Here is a 23,245-nt window from a genome sequence, read left to right as displayed (position 1 = left end):
TATTACAGAGCAGATACACTGGACAATGGGAAGATTTGTGTGCCTGGGCAAGATAGAAAGGACAGCATGAGATTTTATCATACTATTGAGAAAGGCACATAATTTAAAATTTGTGAATTTTTTTTTGAATTTCTAATTATTGGACCATGGTACTACTGGTAATTGAACCTGGAGAAAGTAAAACTTCAGATAAGTGGGGAGGGGGTGTAATCAGAACCTGACACCATACCTGTCATATCTTGGATACTCAGTAGGGGAAAGACACCTCTTTCTTTCTAAAATTTTTTCTTGGTTGTACTGAGGATTCCAAGTGTTAGTTCTCTATATCCTTTTCATCATTTTCATCCATCTTTTATGTTTTATCTGTGTTTATCAGTAGTGTGTTCTCATCCTAGACTAGTAAGTTTTCTACCATAATTTGCTGTTTTAGAAATCCACCATGATTTGTTTCTTTTTTCCTCTAAGTTATGGCAGTTTGCTTTCACACTAGATTTCTAAATGCTTAGCAAGGTGAGGGGCACTTAGAGTTTTGATATTAAACCACATTGGGCTACTAGAAAGTGAGTTTGTTGTGTAGAAATTTGGTGATTTCTGTTTTTATATTTTAAATAGAACTATTTTGGTTGAAATTCATGTGTGCCACCAAATGAATTAACCCTAAGCTTTTCTCTGCTATACTGAGTTTACAGATCTGCAAAAATAGCAGGAGCTTTACTCAAATACAGACAACCCTACCTGAACTTTACACAGATTTCATAAAAATAATGTCACTATGCTTGAACTCTGCAAGTGCTCTATTGAATGTGCTTGGAGTCAAGCATAGTCTTAAGGCAAACACTTCCCTTCAGTTTCTTTGTATTAGTTAACATCTATTATTAAGCATGAAGGACATTTTGCCATTGCTTTGTACCCCAAAACACTTTGGCTGTCACAGAGCTAAATGTCATCTGTTTTCCAATGCTTTTTTTAAAAAAATATTTTTTTATTCTAAGCTATTTTAGTTCTCCTACTAGATTATAATTTATTGGGGAAGCAGGATACTACTACAACACACATTTTGTGAAAATATTAATAACTATTTGTTGAATTGAATATAATTATTTTAGTTCATCTTATTATTGAACTCAGGATGGAGTCATTCTCTGTAATTTTGTTAAATGATTATGCAGTTCAGATGTATGTAGTTTTTCTACACTGAAATTGCATTTCACTCAAGTTAGAATGGCAGTCATCAACAACAAATAATTAATGCTGGTGAGGAGACAGGGGGAAAGGAACACTTTCACCTTGTTGGTGGAGCTGCAAATTAGTAAAACCAGTATGGAAATAATTATGGGAGTTCCTCAAAAACCTAGGAATGGAACCACCATATGACTCAGCTATCTCACATTCTGATATTTAACAACATGTACTAAAATCAGCATACTATAGCAATGAAAGCATACCCATGTTTATAGCAGCACGATTTAAAGTAGCCAAATTATGGAATCAACCTAGGTATCCATCAATAGATGAATGGATTAAAACATTCCTATGTACATGTGTGAATATACCACAGTGAATCTCAGCATCCTGTATATCCACAAGACTGGGATCCTAGGATATATTCTGTGCTTGTATAAACGCATCAAAATAGATTCTACTGTCACATATAACCAAAAAGAACAAATAAAAGAAAGAAAAGAGAAAACATTTGGCATTTTTGCGGGGGGCAGATTTGCTAACTTCACTTAGCATCACTCCCATAATTATTTCCATACTGGTTTTACTAATTTGCAGCTCCACCAACAAAAGTTGATGGATAAATGCCTCTGTTCCCTTGCTCTTTGTTTACAGTATCTATAGGATGTTTGTTTGGTTTGCCTGAGTTCCCCAGTGGGACTAGGATCCAATGCCTCACAGTCATGCACCCACATTGGTTCTATTCTTTGCTTTGCCTCACTCTTCTTCTCTGCTATCATAATTTCCTGGATTATTAAGAAATTAAATGTCTTTTAGTATAATCTATGTCTTAGAGTCTTGTACTTTCTAAGGGGAATCTAAACCAAAACAAGCATTCTTATGCCAAAATTTATGATTTATTGATTTGTCAATTTTGGTGCAGTCCAATAGAAATACAATGCAAATCATACATATAATTTCAAGTGTCCTAGGGGCCACATGAAAAAAGTATAAAGAAATAAGTGAAATTGATTCAATAATAACAGTTTATTCAACTCATATAAAATATTGTCATTTTAATATATATATAGCATATATTAATGAAATATTTTTTTACTCAGCCTCTGAACTCCATTGTATACAATATCCTCACAGGGTAATACACTTATAGAACAAATCAGCTTGGACTAGTCACATTGTAGTGGTCATGTCGCTAGTGGCTACTGTGTTGGAAACAGGTGATCAGTTGTGTACCATTATTCTCCATATGTCAAAATTAAGCCATAGCTCTTAAATATATAGGAGGCTGTATGGTGACTCATATTTTCTACTGTTAAAAAAAATCTCCTTTGCCTTCTTTTCTTCTTTTAAACTGAATACAATCTCTATAAATATCTAGAATGATGGGCATTATTACCTTGTTTAGTCTGTGTCCACATATTTATGTTGTTTTAAGAATTAGCTCTAGAGATAGTCACTTTGAGTCTTACTACTTTTTACATGTTTGCATGCAAAATATAGCCAAAATGTTTAGCATCTCTGTGCTTGTGTGCTTTTCAGGCAGAGGGTACCAGACTTCAGCGAGAACTCCGAGGATATTTAGCAGCAATCAAAGGTAATGTGTATGTGTTGTTTACGGCATGTTACCAAGCTCAGGTTGTTCTTGGAATGCGTAAGAGACCGGATGGAGTGTTAATTACAAGACCATTTGGCTTTCTGGCAAGTACAGTACTTGAGCACAGGTGTTTCATTCCACCTACTTCCAAATTCCCATTGAAACAATAATCAGAATATACAAGGACAAAACATATCTGCCCTTATGCTGAAAACTAAGAATAAATGCCACCCACATGCCACAGATTTCTAGGAAGATTTGTTAGACAGTGAGCTTGAGCCCGTATATAAGAATGACTGCAGCTGGCTTACATTCTAAGGGAAGGCAGGTTGCAAGAATGAACACTCACAGACTCACTGCCAAGCCCTCTTGATGGAAAGTACACAGAATGGCAATAGAGGTGGGGGAAGGTTATCAGGAAACATGGCCCTCATGTGTCTGTGGCTTGCACAAAGCAGATGCAGGTGCAGCCCTGCCAGTGTGCAACATGGGGAACAGAGAGGGACTGGCATTGGTTTCTAGCCTTTTCCAAGCAAGACAAAGAAATGAGGCCAATGGAGGAGGAAGAAGAGAGCACTGGGGAGATATATTTAACCTGTGCCTTGGGTTCCTCATTCATGAAGTACTCCATTTCTTTTCTCAACCCTCCAAAGCTCTAAAACTGGGATTCTATGGAACTGAGTTAAATGGCTTCTACTCTTTCTTTTATTATTATTGGTCTCTGGATAACATTCACCTCTGACTTAGTACAATTGTTTAGCTGGAGTTATTAGTTAGCTAATGCTATTTTTTACTATCTGAAAAGCAGGAGACAGGGTCAGGAGTGGCTTGCCAAGGAACATATTCTTCAGTGGACTCAGGAATAGGGGAGAGGTGATCATCAAGTGATGAAGTATGATAGACAATGAGGTGGATGTTGGAGGAACATTCCAAATAGCAGAAGGAGCCAAAGGACCAGAAGGCAAAAGAAAGCATGGACTCTTTGAGAACCAATAGATTAGTAGTGAAAGCAGAAGACTGTGCTGGTTGAGATGCGTAAAGGTGGCAGTATTTATATAAAGAAGTGCTTTATGTGTCATATCATCTTGGGGTTTTATTCTGTCAGTGTGGAGGGAAGTCATTAATAATTGTAGGCAAGGGAATAAGTCACATGATCAAATTAGAACTTCAGAAAAATAGTTCTTGAGATTGTATGGAATTCAGTTTAGAGGGAATGAAACTACAAGGAGATTATTAGAGTCCAATAGTTTAATCAACATGATAACAGCTAACATTTCCTTAGTACTCTTGTGCCAGACACCAAGATGTACTTTTTAAATGCCTCATTTCATATAATTCTTACCATAACATTATGGAACGTACTATTATTTATTGGCATTTTTATACTTTGGAAAACTGAGATTCAGGATGATTAATAGTTTGCTCAAAATCACACAGATGGCATGTGGTAGAACCAAGATTTTAACAAAGGCTGCTTGATTGCAAATAATAGTCTTGATTTTTATGCCATATTGGCTCCAAAAATATTTTTTATAATGGTGACTGACATTTGAATATTTACTGTGTGCCAAGTACTTTGCTAAACCCTTTTCATGGGTTAGATTTCATCTAATATAAATAATAGACAATGAGTACATAATACAGGGCAGATACAGTGAGCAGGGAAGGAAGGGGATGGATTTTAGCCATAGACATGATTGGTATGTCTTGGTGACACATTCATTTTGTGAGGATGACCTAGGATGACTTCTAGTACTCTAACTGGGAAAATTGGATGCCATTCATGAAGATGGGAAAAGGAAGAGGAACAGATGTAGATAGGAAAGTTAGGAGTATGTTTTTGAATAGTGAGGTTTGGGATATTAGTGAGACATTCACATGGTGATGTCCAGTAGGGATTTTTGAGTTAGCATATGTGGCAGCATTGGAGACCAAACACATGGAGAAGAACACAGAAAACCTTTCTTTAAGTGGAGCATGGCCCAGATGTCATAATTAATATGTATTGGTTGCATGTGACTTTGCAGGCATGACACAGGGGATAGGGTTGACGGTTCTTGAGCTACCCCACCATCTGCTTATTTTCTCTTCTTTTTCTCTTATACTTGCTTTTCTCTTTGCAGTTTTAAGAGAAAAACTTCCCTTCCTGCTTTCCTCTGAGGCAGCTGCTATCTTCCTAAATAGCTATCTTCTAAACAAGGGGCAAAGCTGCTAGATATTTGCCATCTTTCAGACATTCTTTTAATGGTTCATCATTGCTTGTGGTTAATGTCATAATATATTTAAACTGAGTTATTTTTAACTAGAACATATACCCTCAGGCTGTGCAAGCAAAGAATACTCATGTAGCACTGCAATATATGCAACCGATCTGAGAGGATGAAAATAGAAACTCATAAATTTGGCTGCAAATGAAAATAGAAGATGTTACATTAGATGCCTTTGGACAAGGTCCAAATGTTTGAATAGAGGGAAAAGTTCCATCCAATAGTAAAATATTAATTCTTCTACTTAGGATGTTGGGCAGGGGTTTGCAAGAAATCACTGATCTTTTAAGAAAATATTTGGTATTAGTATTTAGCATGTATTCTGTTTTCAGTTATTGAGTTGCTTTGAAGGAACTTGACTTTTAGTTTTTAGATATTTATTTCTCTATTATTTTGCATCAGCAGAGTAAGTTCTTGTCTTAGTCTGTCTCATGCTTCTGGGTAATGTACAAAGAATACAAATGTATTTGGCTCATTGGAGACTGGGAGGTCCAGATCAAGGGGCACCATCTGGTGAGGGCCTTCTTGTTGCATCACAGCATGGTGGAAGGCATCCCATGGGTAAAAGAGAATAAGATAGGCGGACAAATTCATTCTTTATAAGGATCCCACTTTCATAATAACAAACCCATTTCTTTGATAACAGTAGTAATCTATTTATTCATGAGGGCAAAGCTTCCACATCCCATTCAATTCTTAAATGTGCCACCTCTCAACACTGTTGCATTGGGCACCAACTTCCCAGCATATGAGCTTTGGAGGACACATTAATACCATAGCATTTCTCAGTTGCTGAAATATCAGCTGTCTACGTCCTCCTGGAAGTGAGGCTTGAGCTTGCTCCCTTGTGTGTCCATCAAAGTACTTTCTATGGAGTAGATATCCCAGAAACCATTTTCTAAGTCACAATGACTTCTATCCAAATTACCCATCACTACTTATTTACACAGTGATGAGTAGTTATTTTTGACTTCTAACAGACCTATTTACTGAAACATTGTACTTACTTTCAGTCTTTATGATTCAAATCTTGGAGAATTTTATTTTGAGCTTACGTTAGTTTCATTTTTCACTACAAAGGTCATTTGTCCTCCAATGTTATCATTTTTATTTTTCCCCTTAAGACATTATTAAGAATCTGTCTATATAGCTATTTATAATTTCCATCAGACTCAAGACAAAGAGTTGAAGGAAATTGCATAAGCTGTTTGGCATCTGAATTGTAGAGAGGGAACAATTAATGATTAGCTTTTGGCATAAATTCAAGGGATACATTTCTTGATATAGATTTACCTTGGTGGGGGTGATTGTGGTACTTGGGATAATGTAGCTGTCATGTCAATGGTAACCCAGTCATGAGGGAAATTATTCTCACTTATTCACATTCACAGTGTAAAGGGATGGATGCAGGGTTTTGCATCATTGTTGGCTGTCTCTACACCTACATGAGTTTCATCAGAGTCCCCAAACACTTCAGTCATCATTGGTTTTCCCTGCCTTCCCTCTGGAAGGGGTGGCCAGCTCACTTTAACTGTGTGGGCTGTACACCTAATTTTCAAGGGCATCCTTGATGATGCTTAATGATTTATATTCTTCATGGAGAGGAAAATGCAAGCAGTTGTACCTCATGTGACTCTGAAACACATTCAAACCTCTGGGTTTAAAGACCAAACATTTATCTATAGTTATCAGGGGGAGCCAAACAGGGGTCATTCTCTGTCTAGAGAATGAAATAGTATGATAAAGTACCAAATTGCATAGCAACTTTATCCATGTTCTTCAAGGATATACTACCATCATTTCAGACATCTTTTTATCTTAGAACTGAGCCCCGAATTTAGTACTGTCCAACAGCATGTAGTTCGGTTTTTAGTTTAATCAGTGGTTTCCATCTTTAATTCACTGAGGTTTGGTTTTCTTTCTTCTCCTTTTATCCAGCCCCTTTTCATACCCATGAGAGACAAAGGCCAAGACACCCACCTGGGCAGTTTCCACCTTCTAGCTACTAGATAGATTCTGAGCGGCTGCAAGCTCTGGCGGTTCTTGGTACCCTGTTCTGGTCTCTGCCATGAGTCATCTCCATGGTGACCCAGCACTAACCTCTGTGTTCTGCAGTGGGAATAAGGTTACTGGAAAAGACTTGGTGATGCTTTATATCACCATGTTACCCTCAAATTTTATATCTTTACTATTATTAATAGCCATGATTTTGCAACATGCCAGATTTGCCTTGAAGGAAAATTTAGACCTATAGGCTTAAGAACACTAAGCTTTCTGAGAGTTTTGATTTAAAATGGTACTCAGTGAAGTGGCATATTCTTGCAATTCCAGGTATTCAGGAGTCTGGGACAGGAGGATTGCAAATTCAAGGCTAGCCCCAGCAAGTTAATGAGACCCTCTCTTAAAATAAAATAAAAATGGCTGACAATGTAGCTCAGTGGTAGAGTGATTGCCTATATGCACAAGGCCAAGAGCTTGAGCCCCAAGATCACAAAAAACAAATTAAACCTGTATTCATGGTTTTAATAATAGTGAAGAAATGCAATCTCTTTTCTTTGTTCATTTAAAAACTTTTAAGCTTCTTCAACTTAAATTCTGAGCCATTTTTAACCACTTCAAGAAATTTTATTATTTTAAACCACAGAATTACCTTCAGTTGTTATGTCCTAAATTAGTGTTTATTTTGTTTTTATCTGCTTCTAAACATGCTTTGTTTCTCATACTTAAAGTTTTTTTTTAGGATTAACTTTATTTTCAGACCTCTGCAGTTTCATAGACCAATATGATTCTCACTGATCTATATATTTGTGATTGGATGCCATTTGTTGAGTGATAATAGGGCATATTATTATTATTATTATTTTATTTTTCAGAATAGGGCTGGGTGTTGATTTTTTTCAAAGATACAGTACATATCATCATGTAAATAACAGACAATGTACAATGTGATATGTCTTAGAGGCCCTAAAGGAAAGATGTGACTGTGGCTGTATGTGGCAGGTTGCCTTCAAGGTTTTTCTTTAAATATTTAGCAATATTTTAAGATTTTTTTTCTCACTTAGAGAGGGAGGTAGAAGAGATTTCACATCCATTTTTAAGTAACAGGAGTTGTTTTTCTCCAATATCAGGCATGCAAGAAGCCTCCATGAAGCTCACTGAGTCACTGCATGAAGTCTATGAGCCAGATTGGTATGGGCGGGAGGATGTGAAAATGGTTGGCGAGGTAAGATCTGGGGTGGCAGTGTGCAGGAGGTGGGGTGGTGTCCACGAGATTCCCACTGAATCCTGCTCATTCCAACTGCCCCTGCCCCCTCTCCTTCCTTCATGTCTTAATCTTAAAGGGAGAACAGGTTCCCAGAAAGTGACAGGCAGTTCTGCTATCTGGTTATCCCACACTCAAACGAGAGGCAAAGATGATTATAAAAACCACTTGAGTAGGGAGCTGTGAGTTAAAGATTATTTTTCTTCAAAATAACAGTAGCCATTTTTAATCTTATACTACAGGTACTAGCAACCCATTTCTCACAAAACTGGATAGTAATGTCACCCATTAGTTCCTAAATTTCTGCTGACAAACTCTCCCTGAATTAACAGGCAGCAGCTCTGAAGAGCATCCATTACATAATTAAAACCAGTTCTTTAGTGTTCTTGAGCTTTACTCTCCTCATCTACAGAATGAGAACAATCATTGTACCTACTCATAACTTTTGAGCCTTTGTGTTTATGTCCCCAGTTAGTGCTTAGTGCTTGTTTGGATCACTGAAGTGATAAAGCTGCCAGCCACAGGTTCTCTTGTCTCTAAGTCCTTTGTTAAAACAAAGAGCAGATGTCAGATAGCAGCTCCTTTAGGCACAAAAAACCTGAACCAGATGTCACAGTCAAAGCACCCTTGGAAAACATGAATCAACAGAGGAGCTCCAGGTTGATATCCCAACATGGATCTTCATAGTCTCATTGGGACTGAGATAAAAACAGAGATTTATTTATTAGAAAAGCTATCATTGGTCCTATAACATATTTCAAAGACTTTCAGGATGTGGATTTGGTCAAAACATTTTCCACACATCATTTTCAAATGAAGTTATTATGTTATTGTATCTTCTTACATTTTTTCCCAGTATAAAGACACTGTTTCAACACTCTGTTGCTAAATGCTTAATTCATTGTAAGTTTCTGATTAATGCTGTGTTATTAAAAATTCAACACAAAAGAGAAAATTTTAAGGGAAGAACAGAAACTTGTATAAATATCTTTTCAGAACACTTTATCATTACAGTCTACATATGGCAAATGTTGGTTCCTTAAGAAAGTGGCTTCTATCTTAACCTCAGTCCTTGTGGCTGACAGAATCCTTGAATCCTTAGCTGCAGATGAAAATATGGGCTCTTTTGATGATGAAGGAACTGGGTATTTTGTATTCAGAGGATCTACTCATATGAAAATAAACCTTTTCTACAGTGGAGTTAAATTTTCTTGATTGCATAAAATTCTTGAATTGAGGATTATAACAATTAAGATTAGGGTTTGAAGTGTGAAAATGATACGAGAGCAAATTTTTAAAAGTGTTTTTTTTTAACAAAATAGAAGCATCTCTCACATACAGGAATTTGGAGGTCAGATGACATAGAGGACTCAAAAGTATCAGAGGCTTGTCTTTGCTATCTTTACTTTACTCCTTCAGGTTCAAGAGGACCCTTTGTGCAGTGGACATTATCTCTCATTTCTGCATTCTATTTAGTAAGAATGAACTCTGGAATATGGGTCTAGCCCATACCCTTCTTTTGGGGACACTTCCTTACAGTACATAATTGGCCACTTTATCACATGGATACCCTTAGCTAAAGGAATCTGGGAATCAGAATCTTTATCCTAGGCAGGTGTGTGCACAACTGAAATCGGAGGTTCAATTATTAAGAAGAAAAAAAGGATAGACTGAAGAATAAGCAGCAGACCATGTCAGAGGAACCCAAATGTAGCAGTAGGAAAAATGTGGAGATAATATTTTTGTGCACCTGCTAGGTGCCTGGGATTCTAATAAGTATTTTATCTTGCCTACTCATTTAACTTGGGAAATTGAAATTCAGGAAGGTTCAGTTTCTTGAAGTTACTCAGCTGGGATATGAATCCTGCTCTGGGAAGGTAGCCTGGATTAATTGATAGTCATGAGCTTTGAATTCAAGGAGATAAAACTGGGTAGACACTTAGGTCTTTCTTTTATCCACTGTATAACCTTGGCCAAGTTAGGTAGCTTCTATAGATTTCAGTATTCTCTTCTATACACTGGCAATTCCACATCTTTTCTCAGAAAACTATCATGAAAATTAAGTGTGTATCCTCACATAATCATAGGGTAATCATAGCAATAGTAGTAGTAATAAAAATAATAATATTCATTGTGTGATTATCACAGTTGATACTCCATAAATGGTAAGATTCTTCCAGTAGACTGTAAATTTTATGATAGGTCTTTGAAAGCTTCAGCAATGGTTAATTGTTTCTGTCTGGGTTGATTTTTAATTTATTGAATTCCTTCAGAGAATTTAAGTGTCTCAGTAGAATTTTTCAATCTTTTAGCTCCAAAGTCCATCTATAGGGATTTGGGAGCCCTTTGAAGATTCTATATTCTTTAGTCATTCAGAATCAGAAATACAGTTTTTAAAAATGAGCTGAGATCTTAGCCTGAATTGTTAATCACTTAATTAACAAATTGCCCTATTTTTCATATTCTTAAGTTATCAACACTATTTTTAGTATCTAATGTCTGGGAGACTATTATTTATATAATTTTACAGTTTCAAATGTTTTAGAATTTTAGTTTAGGGAAAGGCATCCAATTAAAATATTTCAGAAGGTATCAATTTTTCCTTTTCTTTTAGAAATGTGATGTGCTATGGGAAGACTTCCATCAAAAACTAGTGGATGGATCCTTGCTGACACTGGATACATACCTGGGCCAATTTCCTGACATAAAGGTATTTTAGTTTGTGTATATAAAGGGAAGAATTGAATGGTCTCATGTAGTTATTGAAAGATGGGCAAGATAAGGAGAATTAAAAGTCCTCAAGCTGACATCAAAGACAGGTGGTAACTTTTCATTTATTTAAGCATGGGATTTTTATTCTATTCCTATGATTTTGAAATGAAATCTGGTTACAGAAATTACATTGTCTGCTTTAGCTTTTCTTTCTTTCCAGAAGTCTTTTAAAGCCTGTAGATAAAAAAAATATATCCTAAATCAGAGGTACAAAAAATTCCAATCTTCTTTATATTCAAACTTTTTATTATGTAGCCTTGGATAAGTATGTCCATTAAATGAAACAGTAATGACACAGAAGGGAGAAACTTTATTGTAACCAGATGGCAAAATCTTATCTTTCCTGTTTGCTGGTTATTTTGCATGTGGCCATAGTGCAGCTGGGTAATTTTCTTCCCCTTGAAATGTTCAGGTTCAAAGTGAAATATTAATGTATAATTATTTTAAATACATTTGCATCTGTACCCCAAAATATTTTATCTAATACATTTATCTTATTTGACACTTGTGTAAAATAAAAAATAGACAAGTGTATATTCCAGATTTGGGTAAAATAGACAAAATAGACAAGTTTGGAACTGATACTGGAGGAGAAGATAATTTTTGAATCATTTGGGTAGCATTACACATATCCCAGCTTCTCATTTGTTTTCTGTGCTCAAGGTGAAGAGCCAGGTAAGGTAGTCATGTCCTATCTTTCTGGTAGGATGAGGAAGCCATGAATCAACATCAATGTGTGCATCTGTAGTATTTCATTAGGAGTCTTCTGATGCTATCTGGTTACAATGGAGTTTCTACCTTCTGTGTGATTACTGTAGACATGGTCAAACACTGGGAAACTACAGAAATGTGCACCAGCCTTGGCCAAGAGACATATGGAAACTTCTTAGCAACAAAACACTCATAGTGATGACTGAAGTTTTCCTGTTCCCACACTGTTCATCTAAAGGTAGTTGGCCAATATACAGAGAGCTTTTAGGATATAAGGGGCCTTGGACAATAACCTAAATGGATCAGTCTAGACACCTTTACTCTGTTGGCCAAAGGCCACAGAGACCCACATGATAGATTCTCACTAATGTTAGCATAACAGATAGAAAGTGTTAACAGTAATACAGTGAAAACCAGCTATACATACAATTTCTTATTTGAACTTTCTAAAACACTTTTGTTTTAAAAAATGCATGTTTGTGGGCTGGGGCTGTAACTCAGTGGTGGAGCACTTGCCTAGCATGTGTGAGGCACTGGGTTCTATCCTTAGCACCACATAAAAATCAACAGATAAAATAAAGGCATTCTGTACAAAAAATGCATGTTTCTAAACCACATTTAATGTACACATTATTATAAATGACATACCTTTTAAGGAAAGAATAAAATACACCTCAGTATTAAACAAAAACAAGAACAACAACAACAAAAAGAAAGTGCTTTCCTAGAATCTTCATTTTCCTTGACTCTCTGTGTTGGTGTCTGCATTAGACAAAACACAGACTGGCCTGTACTAAAGGCCCTTACCAGTGGGCTCACTCAGAGATTTTGGGAGGCCTTTTGAATTTTGTGCTAATCTAGCTCACTATTTTTGTTCTTAGCAACATCTGGGCATCTAGAGAATGCTGGGCCCCATTAATGTTCTGACACAAATGGGACTGAAACCAGTTCCACAAGAGTCCCCTGAAATTTGGATCATTGGATGCTGATGTTTTCTTTCTCCAGGTAGAAAATGGATCTTGCATTGAGCTTGAAGAATGAGTTGCAGTGACTAGTTGTGTAGTAGATCAAACTGCCATCTTAGTACTCTCTGGTGCCCAGGTGGCTAGAGTATAGTTAGTATTCCAAGACAGAAGCCTGTCCTTTAAGAAGCTCCTGGAAAAATTGGTATTTGAGAAGTTAACTCTTTCCTTCCCCAGGTAAAAGCAGGGAGTTGAGGTTTATTGCCCACTTACTCTGGGCTGAGCTAGAGGAAGCAACTATTGCAAATGGCTGCAGGCTAGTTGAAACCATTCCAACCACTGCTTTGATTTGCACTATTTTAGAACGCGCAGGAACTTTTCAACTATTTTCTGGGTTTCACAGCAGGATTGATTCATGTGATGCTACTAAATTGGTGTATCCATGAGGGAAGAGAATCCAGGTTATATCCTCCATCTTCTAGTAGCAATTGTATTAAATAACAATCTATCTCTAAAAAAATCAATACCCAATAAATCAGAAGAAGATAAGGAATACTGTATCCTCCTACCAGAAAACTCCAAAGCAGCTTGCTATTATTTAATAGATTTTATACATTCATAGCATGACCTGGCTTAGCAAAGGAATGTGTAATTGACTGGAGAAGATGACATTTGAAAGATTTTTGAGTTTCAGGAACAAAAACTTGGTATCATTAACAAATTGTAAAGATCTTAGTTGTTACAGTGCTACCCAGAGATAGTTATTTAAAAATTGGACCTACTCTGTAGGAGCTTATAATTTCAGAAGACAAATACACATAGAAGTATCTGTGGTGAAACATAGATTTTAAAAAAGCCATAATAGATTATATTAATTCAATCTTTCAGTTCACTTCATGTCAAAAAAGGTAAAGAACTCAGAAGAACTTTTACTTTAAGCAATTCTTTTCTTGTAATCCGTGGTTGAATTCATAGAAAGATGACCCTCCAGTTGCTGACTCATCTAGAGAATCAGAAATAATATCATCTAGGTCTTTTGCCAGATACTCTGAGGGTAAATATACATCATGGTTTTACATGCATCATGGAAAGAGATGGAGTCAATTTCCCTCTAATCTCTCCCTTTCTCTTAAGCTACATTGAGAAGAGTAAAATTTACACCGAGGCTATTAACAAGATAGATATTTGGGGAACCATGTAACCCAACAAACAATCTAAGACATTGCAATGTATATCTAGGAAGAGATAATATGGAACTGGAGAGAGGACAGATAGCTGTATTTAATATTTGGAAGATTTTTCTTGTGTGAGAATTATTATTATTATTCTGCACACCATTAGTTGGTGAATAGAAGTAAGAAGTAGGTATAGACTTCGTCATTTTATAAAATGAGCCCCGAGTGATTATGTAATGAATTACTTATTAATGAACAGGAACATAACAGTTAAAAATACTGAGTGGAGAATTTTCAAAGCATGGAACTTAATTGACTTCCTTGATCTCATTAAAATCAACAGTCCATGTGCAGTTAAAACCTCAGGCAAATTTCCAAATATTTATTGCAACCTATCAGTGAGTGTTATGAAGTACCCATTCATGAGGGGATGATGTTTGATTTTTCCAGCTGTGATTGGCAGGGCACCCTGTGTTATGGTTCCCATTATGCAGCATTGACATCTAAAGTCAATGTTATAAAAAGACCCTGCTTTTCACCAACCCAGGCAGGCTTACAGCTGTGAGCAGTTATCGTAAAATGTAGTTTAGATTCCATCTTGGCAGTTGTGCATGAGCAGCTAAGCAGATATTTAATGCAGGGTGCCCAATGATTTTTAAATTGGGATTATTATTGAATCTTAAAAAAATGTATAATAAGTTGTTTTCTTCACTGCCAAAATTCAGTGCACAACGGGAAATATCAAGAACTTTTATTTAAATTTATTATTTAAAGTAAGTTTAATATTAATTAAATTTACTTATTATTTAATTAAATTTATTACTGGATGGTTACATAAGAATTGTATCATGTTTCAAAGCTAATGTGTACAAATTCTACCCTCGCGAGATTTGTATTTTTCCCCCAAGTTTCCCAAATATCATATAGGAAAACAAATAGGATTGATCTATTTTTCTACCATGAAAACATTATGTGTCACAATGAGTGATGGCCTTTAAAATAGTCACTTCTACCCTGCTAAGTTATCCTCTGTAACTGACTTGTCAGTTACAAGAGAAAATGAGTCACATTATTTACTTCATTTCTTGTTCTGGAACAAAAATAAAATTACTCTTCCTCCTGATTCCCAGACTTAGAAGTAATTGAATTCCATCCCTTTCAAAATTTAGATTCATCTTCCAAAAGTCAAGATTTGCTACTTAGAAGACATTAAAGGTGTTCCCATGCCAGAAGGCAGGTTCCATAAAGCAGGGCTTTGTAGGAGTTGCTTATAGTCGCATGGGCCATTGCCTCTAGGGTCATGCCTCCTGTGAAGGTGACCATTAGATGTTTGTTCAAAATAATGATTTTTATCACCTTAACAGCACTCAGTGCCTTCTGTACCTTAATGAAGGACTTCACTGTGCCCTGCCTGGGCTATATCATGCATCTTTAAGCAACCCTGGCTATGCCACAAAGCTTTTCACTGACAACACCAGTTGGAAGTGGTAGGTGTGGGTAAAATAAAAGTGATTGAAAGTGGATCAACAAGATTAAATGTCCCAACCCACCTATCACCAGATATGAAGGGGCTGCAGAGGCACAGCAGAGTGACAGATGGTCATTGACTCAACCAGTCTGTCAGAGACATAGCAAGAGTGATTAGAAGGGCACTAACCACACTCAAGAGCAGGGTGGGGTCAGGTGAGGCAGGTGATGGTCCTAGAAATAGAAGACACTTAACCCTGAGAGTAAGTGGCCTTCTTAAAATTTGTGTTTTGTCTCACTTGTCTCACTCACCTTCTGGTGCTAGTTGTAGGTCTGATTTCTAATCTAATTCATCTTTTCCACAGATTTGTTGAACAATTCTGGACAAGTTAGGGAATCCTCTGATGCAAGCCCAAATTCTCTTTAAGTAAAATGGGGACAATCTCTGCCACATCTATATATAGGCTGCTGTGAGGATCCATGGGATGTGAAACATAAACATATGCATTATTGTTTTTGCTTCTTCCTAAAATTCTAATGGTTTTAAATGTGTATTCTCCATTAATAGTTCTTATTACTAGACTAGCCAGGCATAACTGGACCCCTGGGGAGAGTTTTTAAAAGGACAATTATCTAGGCCTGGTCTCAGATTAATAGACTCTTAGTCTGGGACTCAGGAATCAGAATATTTTATACTAATTGTCCATTAACTCTACCTGTTTATGTAACTTATTTTTCTAGTGGTTACTCTACCTTGCCATGTTTAACTTTATATATTTTATACCACTTCATGCCACATCTACGAACCTTACAATACATACTTCTAGTTCACCTGCCTCTTTGTGCTAATACTTGAATTTCTTTTTTCTTGCCTGGGAATTGAACCCAGGGACACTTAACTACTGAGCTACATCCGTAGCCATTTTTATTTTTTATTTTGAGACAAGGTCTTGCTAAATTGCTTTAGGGCCTTGCTAAGTTGCAGAGGCTGGCCTTGAACTTGCAATCCTCCTACTTTAGCCTCCAAAGCCTCTGGGATTATAGGAATGGGCCACATTCCTGTTTGTGCTACTATTTGAATACATTTTGTTTTACATGTGTTATGAACCCCACAATGCATTTTTTCTGTTTTTTACTCTGAATGACCAATGACCTATTCAAAAAATTATAAGAGAAGATAATATTATGTATTTATCTTGATTTTTAATCTTTCTGGTACCCATTTCATTGTGTATCTCCACTTAGGTTAAAATTCTCTTTCTTAAGATGATAGAATTTTTTTAAACAAAATACCTTTATTCTGTTTTTTTTTTTTTTTTTTAATGTAGTGCTGAGGATTGAACCCAGTGCCTAACATGTGCTAGGCAAGCACTCTACCACATGGCAATGGATTCTCTCCATTTTTGTTCATCTGAAAATATTATTTATTTTACTTTCATCTTTGATATTTTTATTGGGTATTGAATTCTGTGTTGGTAGATATGATTTTATTTTTTTTATTTTTCAGTATTTTAAAGATGTTCCATTGTGTTCTACCTTTCATAGTTCCTGAAGATTAGCCTGCTGTAATTTTTACCTTTAAACTTTGTTTTTTGTTTGTTTATGATCCCTTTTGGGGGATTATCTGAGTTTCTTAGACCAGTACTTTGATGTCATTATTTTATAAAATTCTTAGCCAGTATCTCTTCAAATTTTTATTCTGACTCTTCCTCTCATCTCTTCAATCACATTATGTTGGATTACTTATATTGTATTATTGATCCTGTGTTCTCAGTTCCCTGTGGGCTTTTCCCTTTCAACTTTATTTTTTGTGTGTGTTTAGTGGGAATAATTTTTCTCCATACTTGCATCATTTCTTTGTTCAGCTATTTTGAGTCTAGCTATGGATTCATTGAAGAAATTTTCCTGATATCATTTTAACATTTTTCAAGCATTTACATTTGCCTGTTAAAGTTTCCATTTCTGGGCTGAAAATCTGTTTATGTATGTTGTCTACTTTTTCCAATTAGATATTTTAACATATCAGTCACAGTTATTTTAAAATTCCTGCTTGTTACTGTCAACATCTAGGTAATTTATGAGTCTAATTGTTTACTGTTTTATATATTTTCTTTTGTTTTATACTTTTCAATTGCATAGACATTACGTTTAGGATAGTAAAGACTGAAGTAATATTTATGCCTGGAAACAGGCAAGTCCTTTTGTCAGTCTATTTGTGTGTGGCATGGAATCGATCTAATCAGGACCTGAATTGGACTTGGTTCTTGTTGTTTCTGTTGTTATTTTCAATACATTATGGCTTGCAGACTTTTCTAAAAGTTGACTGCTAATGCTGTGTGCTTATTTATATTCAAGATTTATGGCATTTTCACTCGAGTCAAAATCTGATTTTTACTTATTCTCTTACCCAAATATGTTGGGTCCTTGGGTGTAGAGGGTTTTTTTCCAGTGCTTTTGTTCTGTTCCCTATTGGAGTCAAGTTTTCCTTATATGTTTATACTATATTTTGTGTACTTGTCCTTCCTCCAGTGGTTGGCAGCTATTGCTCATTTGGCCATTCCCCTTCCCCTTCCCCTCCTCCTTCTCCCAGGGACTGAACCCAGAGGTGCTCAACCACTGAGCTGGCTCCACAGCCATTTTAAATTTTGAGACAGGGTCTTCCTAAGTTGCTTAGGGTCTTGCTAAGTTGTTGAGGCTAACCTTAACTTGCAAACTTCCTGTCTCCGCTGCCCAAGACTGTGGGATCATAGGAGTGCACCATCTGTAATCCAAAGTAAAGCAGTTTGTCTCCTATTCATGCTTAGTCATGAGCTAGAGTCTCCCTTCCTTGCTCAAGTGGAGCAGACCATGTTTATTGTAGGAGTCGGGACTTGGGCTCAGGAAGTTTATTTTTTACTCTTGTGCATATAGTAATTATATTGGCCTATATAAAAAAGCCAGAGGTTTTCTATCCCTTTCTCTTGGCTAGGTTGACTTTGCCATTCTCATTCTTTCTTAGAAATAGAGGACTTTGCCTGGCCTTTGGGTAGGAAGGTTTTGAATTCCCTCCTCTAGCAGCTTAAAGATTTTTCTTGGTAAGAGAAAATGGTCCTTGGAAATAAGCAGGGCTTATTCATTCTTACCTGAAGCTCAAGGAAATGTCTTGCCTCAATTTTCTCATAACATCTAATGGAAGCCTATGGGAACAAGCTTGCCCATTAAATCGGTTTCCCTGTGTGTAGGACACCAGATGTTCCAAAGTGCCACATCAGCTCAGGTGATTCTAATGAATAAAGGATTGTGATATGCTTGTAGGAAAGAGGATTCCTTAGGAAGTAAATCTATTTTATAGAATTTCTTTTATGTTATGTATGCTATTAAGATTATAACACCAAATCCAACATAGTTTTTTCACTCTCTTCAAACGGGAACATTTTAAGATTTAGAATAGAGGCTAATGGGAGCGTTTACCTGCTCCTCCTAACAATTCTGGAATTTTCTGGATCTTTGATAGCAACCCATGCCTTTAGCTCTTCACAGTTACCCTAGTTATTATCAGAAGGGGAGAAATTTACTTAATGGTCTCCACACAAAGGATGGGAGGCTGTAGCCTGATTTCCAGGGTTCTTTATCTACTGAAATTACCCCTCACCTTGATTTCCATTCAGAGTCCTCAGCTGCTCTGGACAAGGAAAGTATTTTGGTGTTTGGCAAAGGGAGACTATGACCATGTATCTTTTCTCAGTGCATATATTTCCTTGTTGGCAGAATCGCATTGCCAAGCGCAGCAGAAAACTGGTGGACTATGACAGTGCCCGCCACCACCTAGAAGCACTGCAGAGCTCCAAAAGGAAGGATGAGAGCCGGATCTCTAAGGTAGGGATGAATTCCATGGTTAATATTACTATCCATGTCTTATGACTTGTAGTAGTTTTGCTTTAAACTTAAACATGGTGCTACAGGTTTCTTTTTGTTATTGTTTAATAAGTTTTTATGTTATTGTAGAGTTCATATGAGTAAGACAGACTCCCACATTCTGATCCCAATAAACTTTGTCCCCTTGCAAGTATCGCAAGATCAAAGACAGTGTGTCTACACTTCTTTCTATGGTATGATCTATGTAGATTCAGATGAGAAACCAAGCATGAAATATTCAGATGTAGCTCATGATTGAGAGTGCAGACATATGCTAAATTTCCACATTACTTTTCTTTTAGAAATCCATTTCAGTAGGTTTTATCATGTATGTCTATAATTTACAGATGGCAGCTACTGATGTCACCTATAGTTGACATTATAGACCACTGCCTTTGATTCCAGTCTTGCCTTTTCTCATCTGCCTACAGACAGCTTCCTGAATGGTCTTTCTACATAATTATATATGTTTCTCTACTGCCTATATCTTTTAATGATTCTCATTACCTGTAGGAAAAATTCTAAATCCCTTAGCATGGCATGCAAGACTTTCACAAATTGGTCACAAATTACCTGCCTGTCCTTATTGACTTTCAAGTCTTGCCCCATCCTCTTCTCCTTTCATGCACACACCCTCAGCAGAGCCTGTGCAACCTACATGTCAGTTCCTTGGCAGCCATAATTTCAGTTGCCTTTATAGAGGATTCACAGATACCATGCGCCCTGTTCAACACTTCACCTGCTTCACCTTTCCTTCATACCCACCACAGACATTAAGGTGCAGAAAGGTAAAGGAGTCTGACAAATTCTCATGTTCATTAAGCTAGATTACCATTCAAAGGACCACCACCTTTATGTATTGTGATGTGTACCTGACCCACTTCTTTAGCAGATTCTGATTCTTAATATTCAGTTAAAATATCACCTTCTCTCTATGTAATGTTTTCTCTTCCCTGTACCACCTTTCCTATAGAATGCCCCATAATGGATAATAAGTCCCTCTTGGAAATACACTGCATTGTTAAGGGTTCTCACTGGACTGGGACTATCTTGGGGGAGTATCCATGCCCACTATCTGGAGCAAAGCTGTTTACTAGACATGTAGTTTAGTTAAAAAGTTTTTGTAGAAAAATAAAACTACAATTTTAAAAAATTGAAAAATTGCAAAGAAATTTCAGGAGTAGCCATTGTAATCAATCCAGTTTCCTGTTTAATGAGTCTTGATATTCCATGTTTCATTTAAAAAAATGGTGTAGAATTTAGCCAAATGTCTCTTTTTTTCCAAAATCATTCCAGGATGCCATAAGGCTGTTCCTAGTTTATACTAAATGATTCTGTTCTGTATAGAAATGGCTTGTTTTTCTTTTTAAATGTAAACCATGTTATGTATAATTTCTAGGCAGAAGAGGAATTTCAAAAAGCACAGAAAGTGTTTGAGGAGTTTAATGTTGACTTACAAGAAGAGTTACCATCATTATGGTCAAGGTAAAAATGTTTCTGAACATGCTACACCTGCCCCTATTAGAAAATCAAGAACAGTAAATATCCCTTATGTTGTCCTTATTGTCTGTGCTGCTTCAGTACTATCCAGTGAAGTGTTCTATACATGCATAGTCTAGTATAGACATGTGGCTACTGAGCCCTTGGAATATGGCTAGTATGAATGAGGAACTGAATTTCAACTCAAATTTATTTTAATTTGCTTAAAAATTTGAATAACCAGATGTGTTTAGATGCTGATATATTGCATGACACTGTTTTAGACCTTGATGTATTTCTCCATTAGAGGTATTAGGGGAGCTTAAATGTTTCCCTTTTAGCTATTCAGGGGACTTCCTTGTTCTAAGAGCTTGTCTAATCTTCTGGCTTGATGCTAACCTCTGTACTTTCAGCCCTGACCTGTTAACATGGATTCTATTTCTGTTTCAGGCACTAAATATTCTTCTTATTTACTGGTGCTCTTCATTTATCATGACATAAAGTGCCTTTTCCATAGTTTGTTCTATTTTTACTACTCTTTAGTAGAACCAACAATTTGCTGGGTGAATTGAGGTCTCATGTTTCTCAGTTTCCATCAGTACCCTCATGATACCATCCCTAATAAACAGAATTGTGCTTGTATGACATATTGATTTAAGTCAAATCCTCTAGCTTTCCCCCACATGGTTGCCACAAAGAAAATGCGTTAGTCACTTTTTGCATCACTGTAATCAAAATATCCAACAAGAACAACTTAGAGGAGGAAAAGTTTATTTTGGCATATTGTTCCAGAGGTTTAGTCCATCCTCAGCCGAGTCCCTTGCTCTGGGCCCAAGTGAGGCAGAACATCATGGCACAAATGTGGGACAGAAGTACACTGCTCCATTCAGGGCAGCTAGAAAGCAGAGAGGAGTTTGGTGAAGGGCCACAGGGAAGATGAACCTTTCCAGGGCATATCCCCCTCCTCCAGCGATGCCCCACCTTCCTACAGTTACCACACAATCAGTTCATTCAAACTACAATGGATTGATTAGGTTACTGCTCTCATAATTCAATCATTTCATCTCCAAACATTTCTCATTAACACAGGGACTTTTATTGGGATACCTCTTATCCAACCATAACATCTTCCTATAGACAAAATTCTATTTAGGTAGAGCTTTCTACCTAACCTCCAAAACCATAGTTATTTTGATGATCTTGGTTGAACTTTGTCTATTTCCAGGGTCATCCTTAATGTTCTCAAATTTTGGCTGATAAAAGACAGTATTAGCTTTTGAACTACTGAAATACATAAATTAAATTATATCTACTTTACTGTAAACCTAGCCTGTAGGAAATGTCTCCCTCAATATTCAGCCATTACTCAAAGTTAAGCACATGCAATTATCTCATTGCTCATCTGAATTTACTCATTCTTTTAACATCATTTCTCTTTTTGGAACTGACATTCCTGGGTTCCCCAGCCTCCAATCTTTGAAGCTGTTAACTTTGGAAAATTAAATGGCAACCAAAGAATCAATCTATCATTTTTCATTGTACTTATTTTTTTTCCTAACCGTATTGTTCAACTGTAAAATTGAAGTTAGCACTTCAAATCTTATGCGCCTCCATGGTGAAATGCATAGGACACACAGTAATGAACATGTTTGAAATCTTGAATCAAGCTGTTCATACCCTTTAGAATGTTGGGTGGAATGTTCAGTATGTATCTGCTAGGTTCAGTTGAGATACAGTATTGTTCAAGTCCTGCATTTCCTTATTTATAGTCTGCCTAGTTGTTCTATTCATTACTAAAACTGAGGCATTAAGCTCTCCGACTATTATTTGGCCTATTTCTCTGTTTAATTCTATCTATTTTTGCTTCATGTATTTTGGGGCTATATTCTTAACTGTATATGTATTTATAATTGGTGCGTTTTCTTCATTGTTTTATCTATATGTCTATTTTTTTCTCTAGTAATACATTTAATCTATTTTGGCAGATATTACTATACCCTTGTGGTATCTGAGAGAACAGAACATTTTTTGTTATGGTGTTGTGGTAGGAGTGAAGTGCTACTATCCTTTTATAGTTCTTTGCTTGCTCTTTGCATGGTCTATCTTTTCCAGTCTTTTACTTTCAGCCTATTTGCATCTTTGAATATAAAATATGCCTCTTGTGAACAGTTGGGTCGTTGGTGTGTGTGTGTGTGTGTGTGTGTGTGTGTGTGTGTGTGTGCGCGCGCGCTGTTACCCATTTTCTCAATCTCTGCCTTTTGATTGGTGTACTTAGTCCATTTACCATTAATACACATAAAGTAGCATTTATGTCTTTCATTTTGATTACTACTTTCTGGATGTCTTATGTCTTTTTTGTTCTTTTACTCCTCCATTATTGCCATGCAGGAAAAACTGTTTCAAAATTTTTGTCATGTAAAGGAGAAGAGAAATGAACTATGAGTTGGAGGGCAATATGGGTTCAGTTTCAAAAGAAAAAA

The 23,245-nt window shown here is 36.5% G+C and overlaps 1 protein-coding gene across 9 annotated transcripts in view; it reads left to right on the top strand.

Annotated features, from left to right (window-relative positions):
* Amph (amphiphysin) overlaps positions 1-23,245 on the top strand; it is a 214,772-nt gene that overhangs the window by 120,133 nt on the left and 71,394 nt on the right. For 8 of the 9 annotated variants that reach the window (XM_026387623.2, XM_077796789.1, XM_077796790.1 and 5 more), the window contains exons 3-7: positions 2,722-2,776; positions 8,172-8,266; positions 10,920-11,015; positions 19,140-19,247; positions 20,686-20,771. In XM_026387623.2, coding sequence (XP_026243408.2) covers positions 2,722-2,776; positions 8,172-8,266; positions 10,920-11,015; positions 19,140-19,247; positions 20,686-20,771 — 440 coding nt within the window. The remainder of the gene's footprint in view (positions 1-2,721; positions 2,777-8,171; positions 8,267-10,919; positions 11,016-19,139; positions 19,248-20,685; positions 20,772-23,245) is intronic. The other variant, XM_077796787.1, reaches the window with a different exon arrangement.

This window comes from Urocitellus parryii, chromosome 3 (assembly GCF_045843805.1).
Source record: "Urocitellus parryii isolate mUroPar1 chromosome 3, mUroPar1.hap1, whole genome shotgun sequence".
Classification (NCBI taxonomy): Eukaryota; Metazoa; Chordata; class Mammalia; order Rodentia; family Sciuridae; genus Urocitellus; species Urocitellus parryii.
The sequence above is the reverse complement of the archived record's forward strand: the minus strand, read 5'-3'. Positions and strand labels throughout refer to the sequence as shown.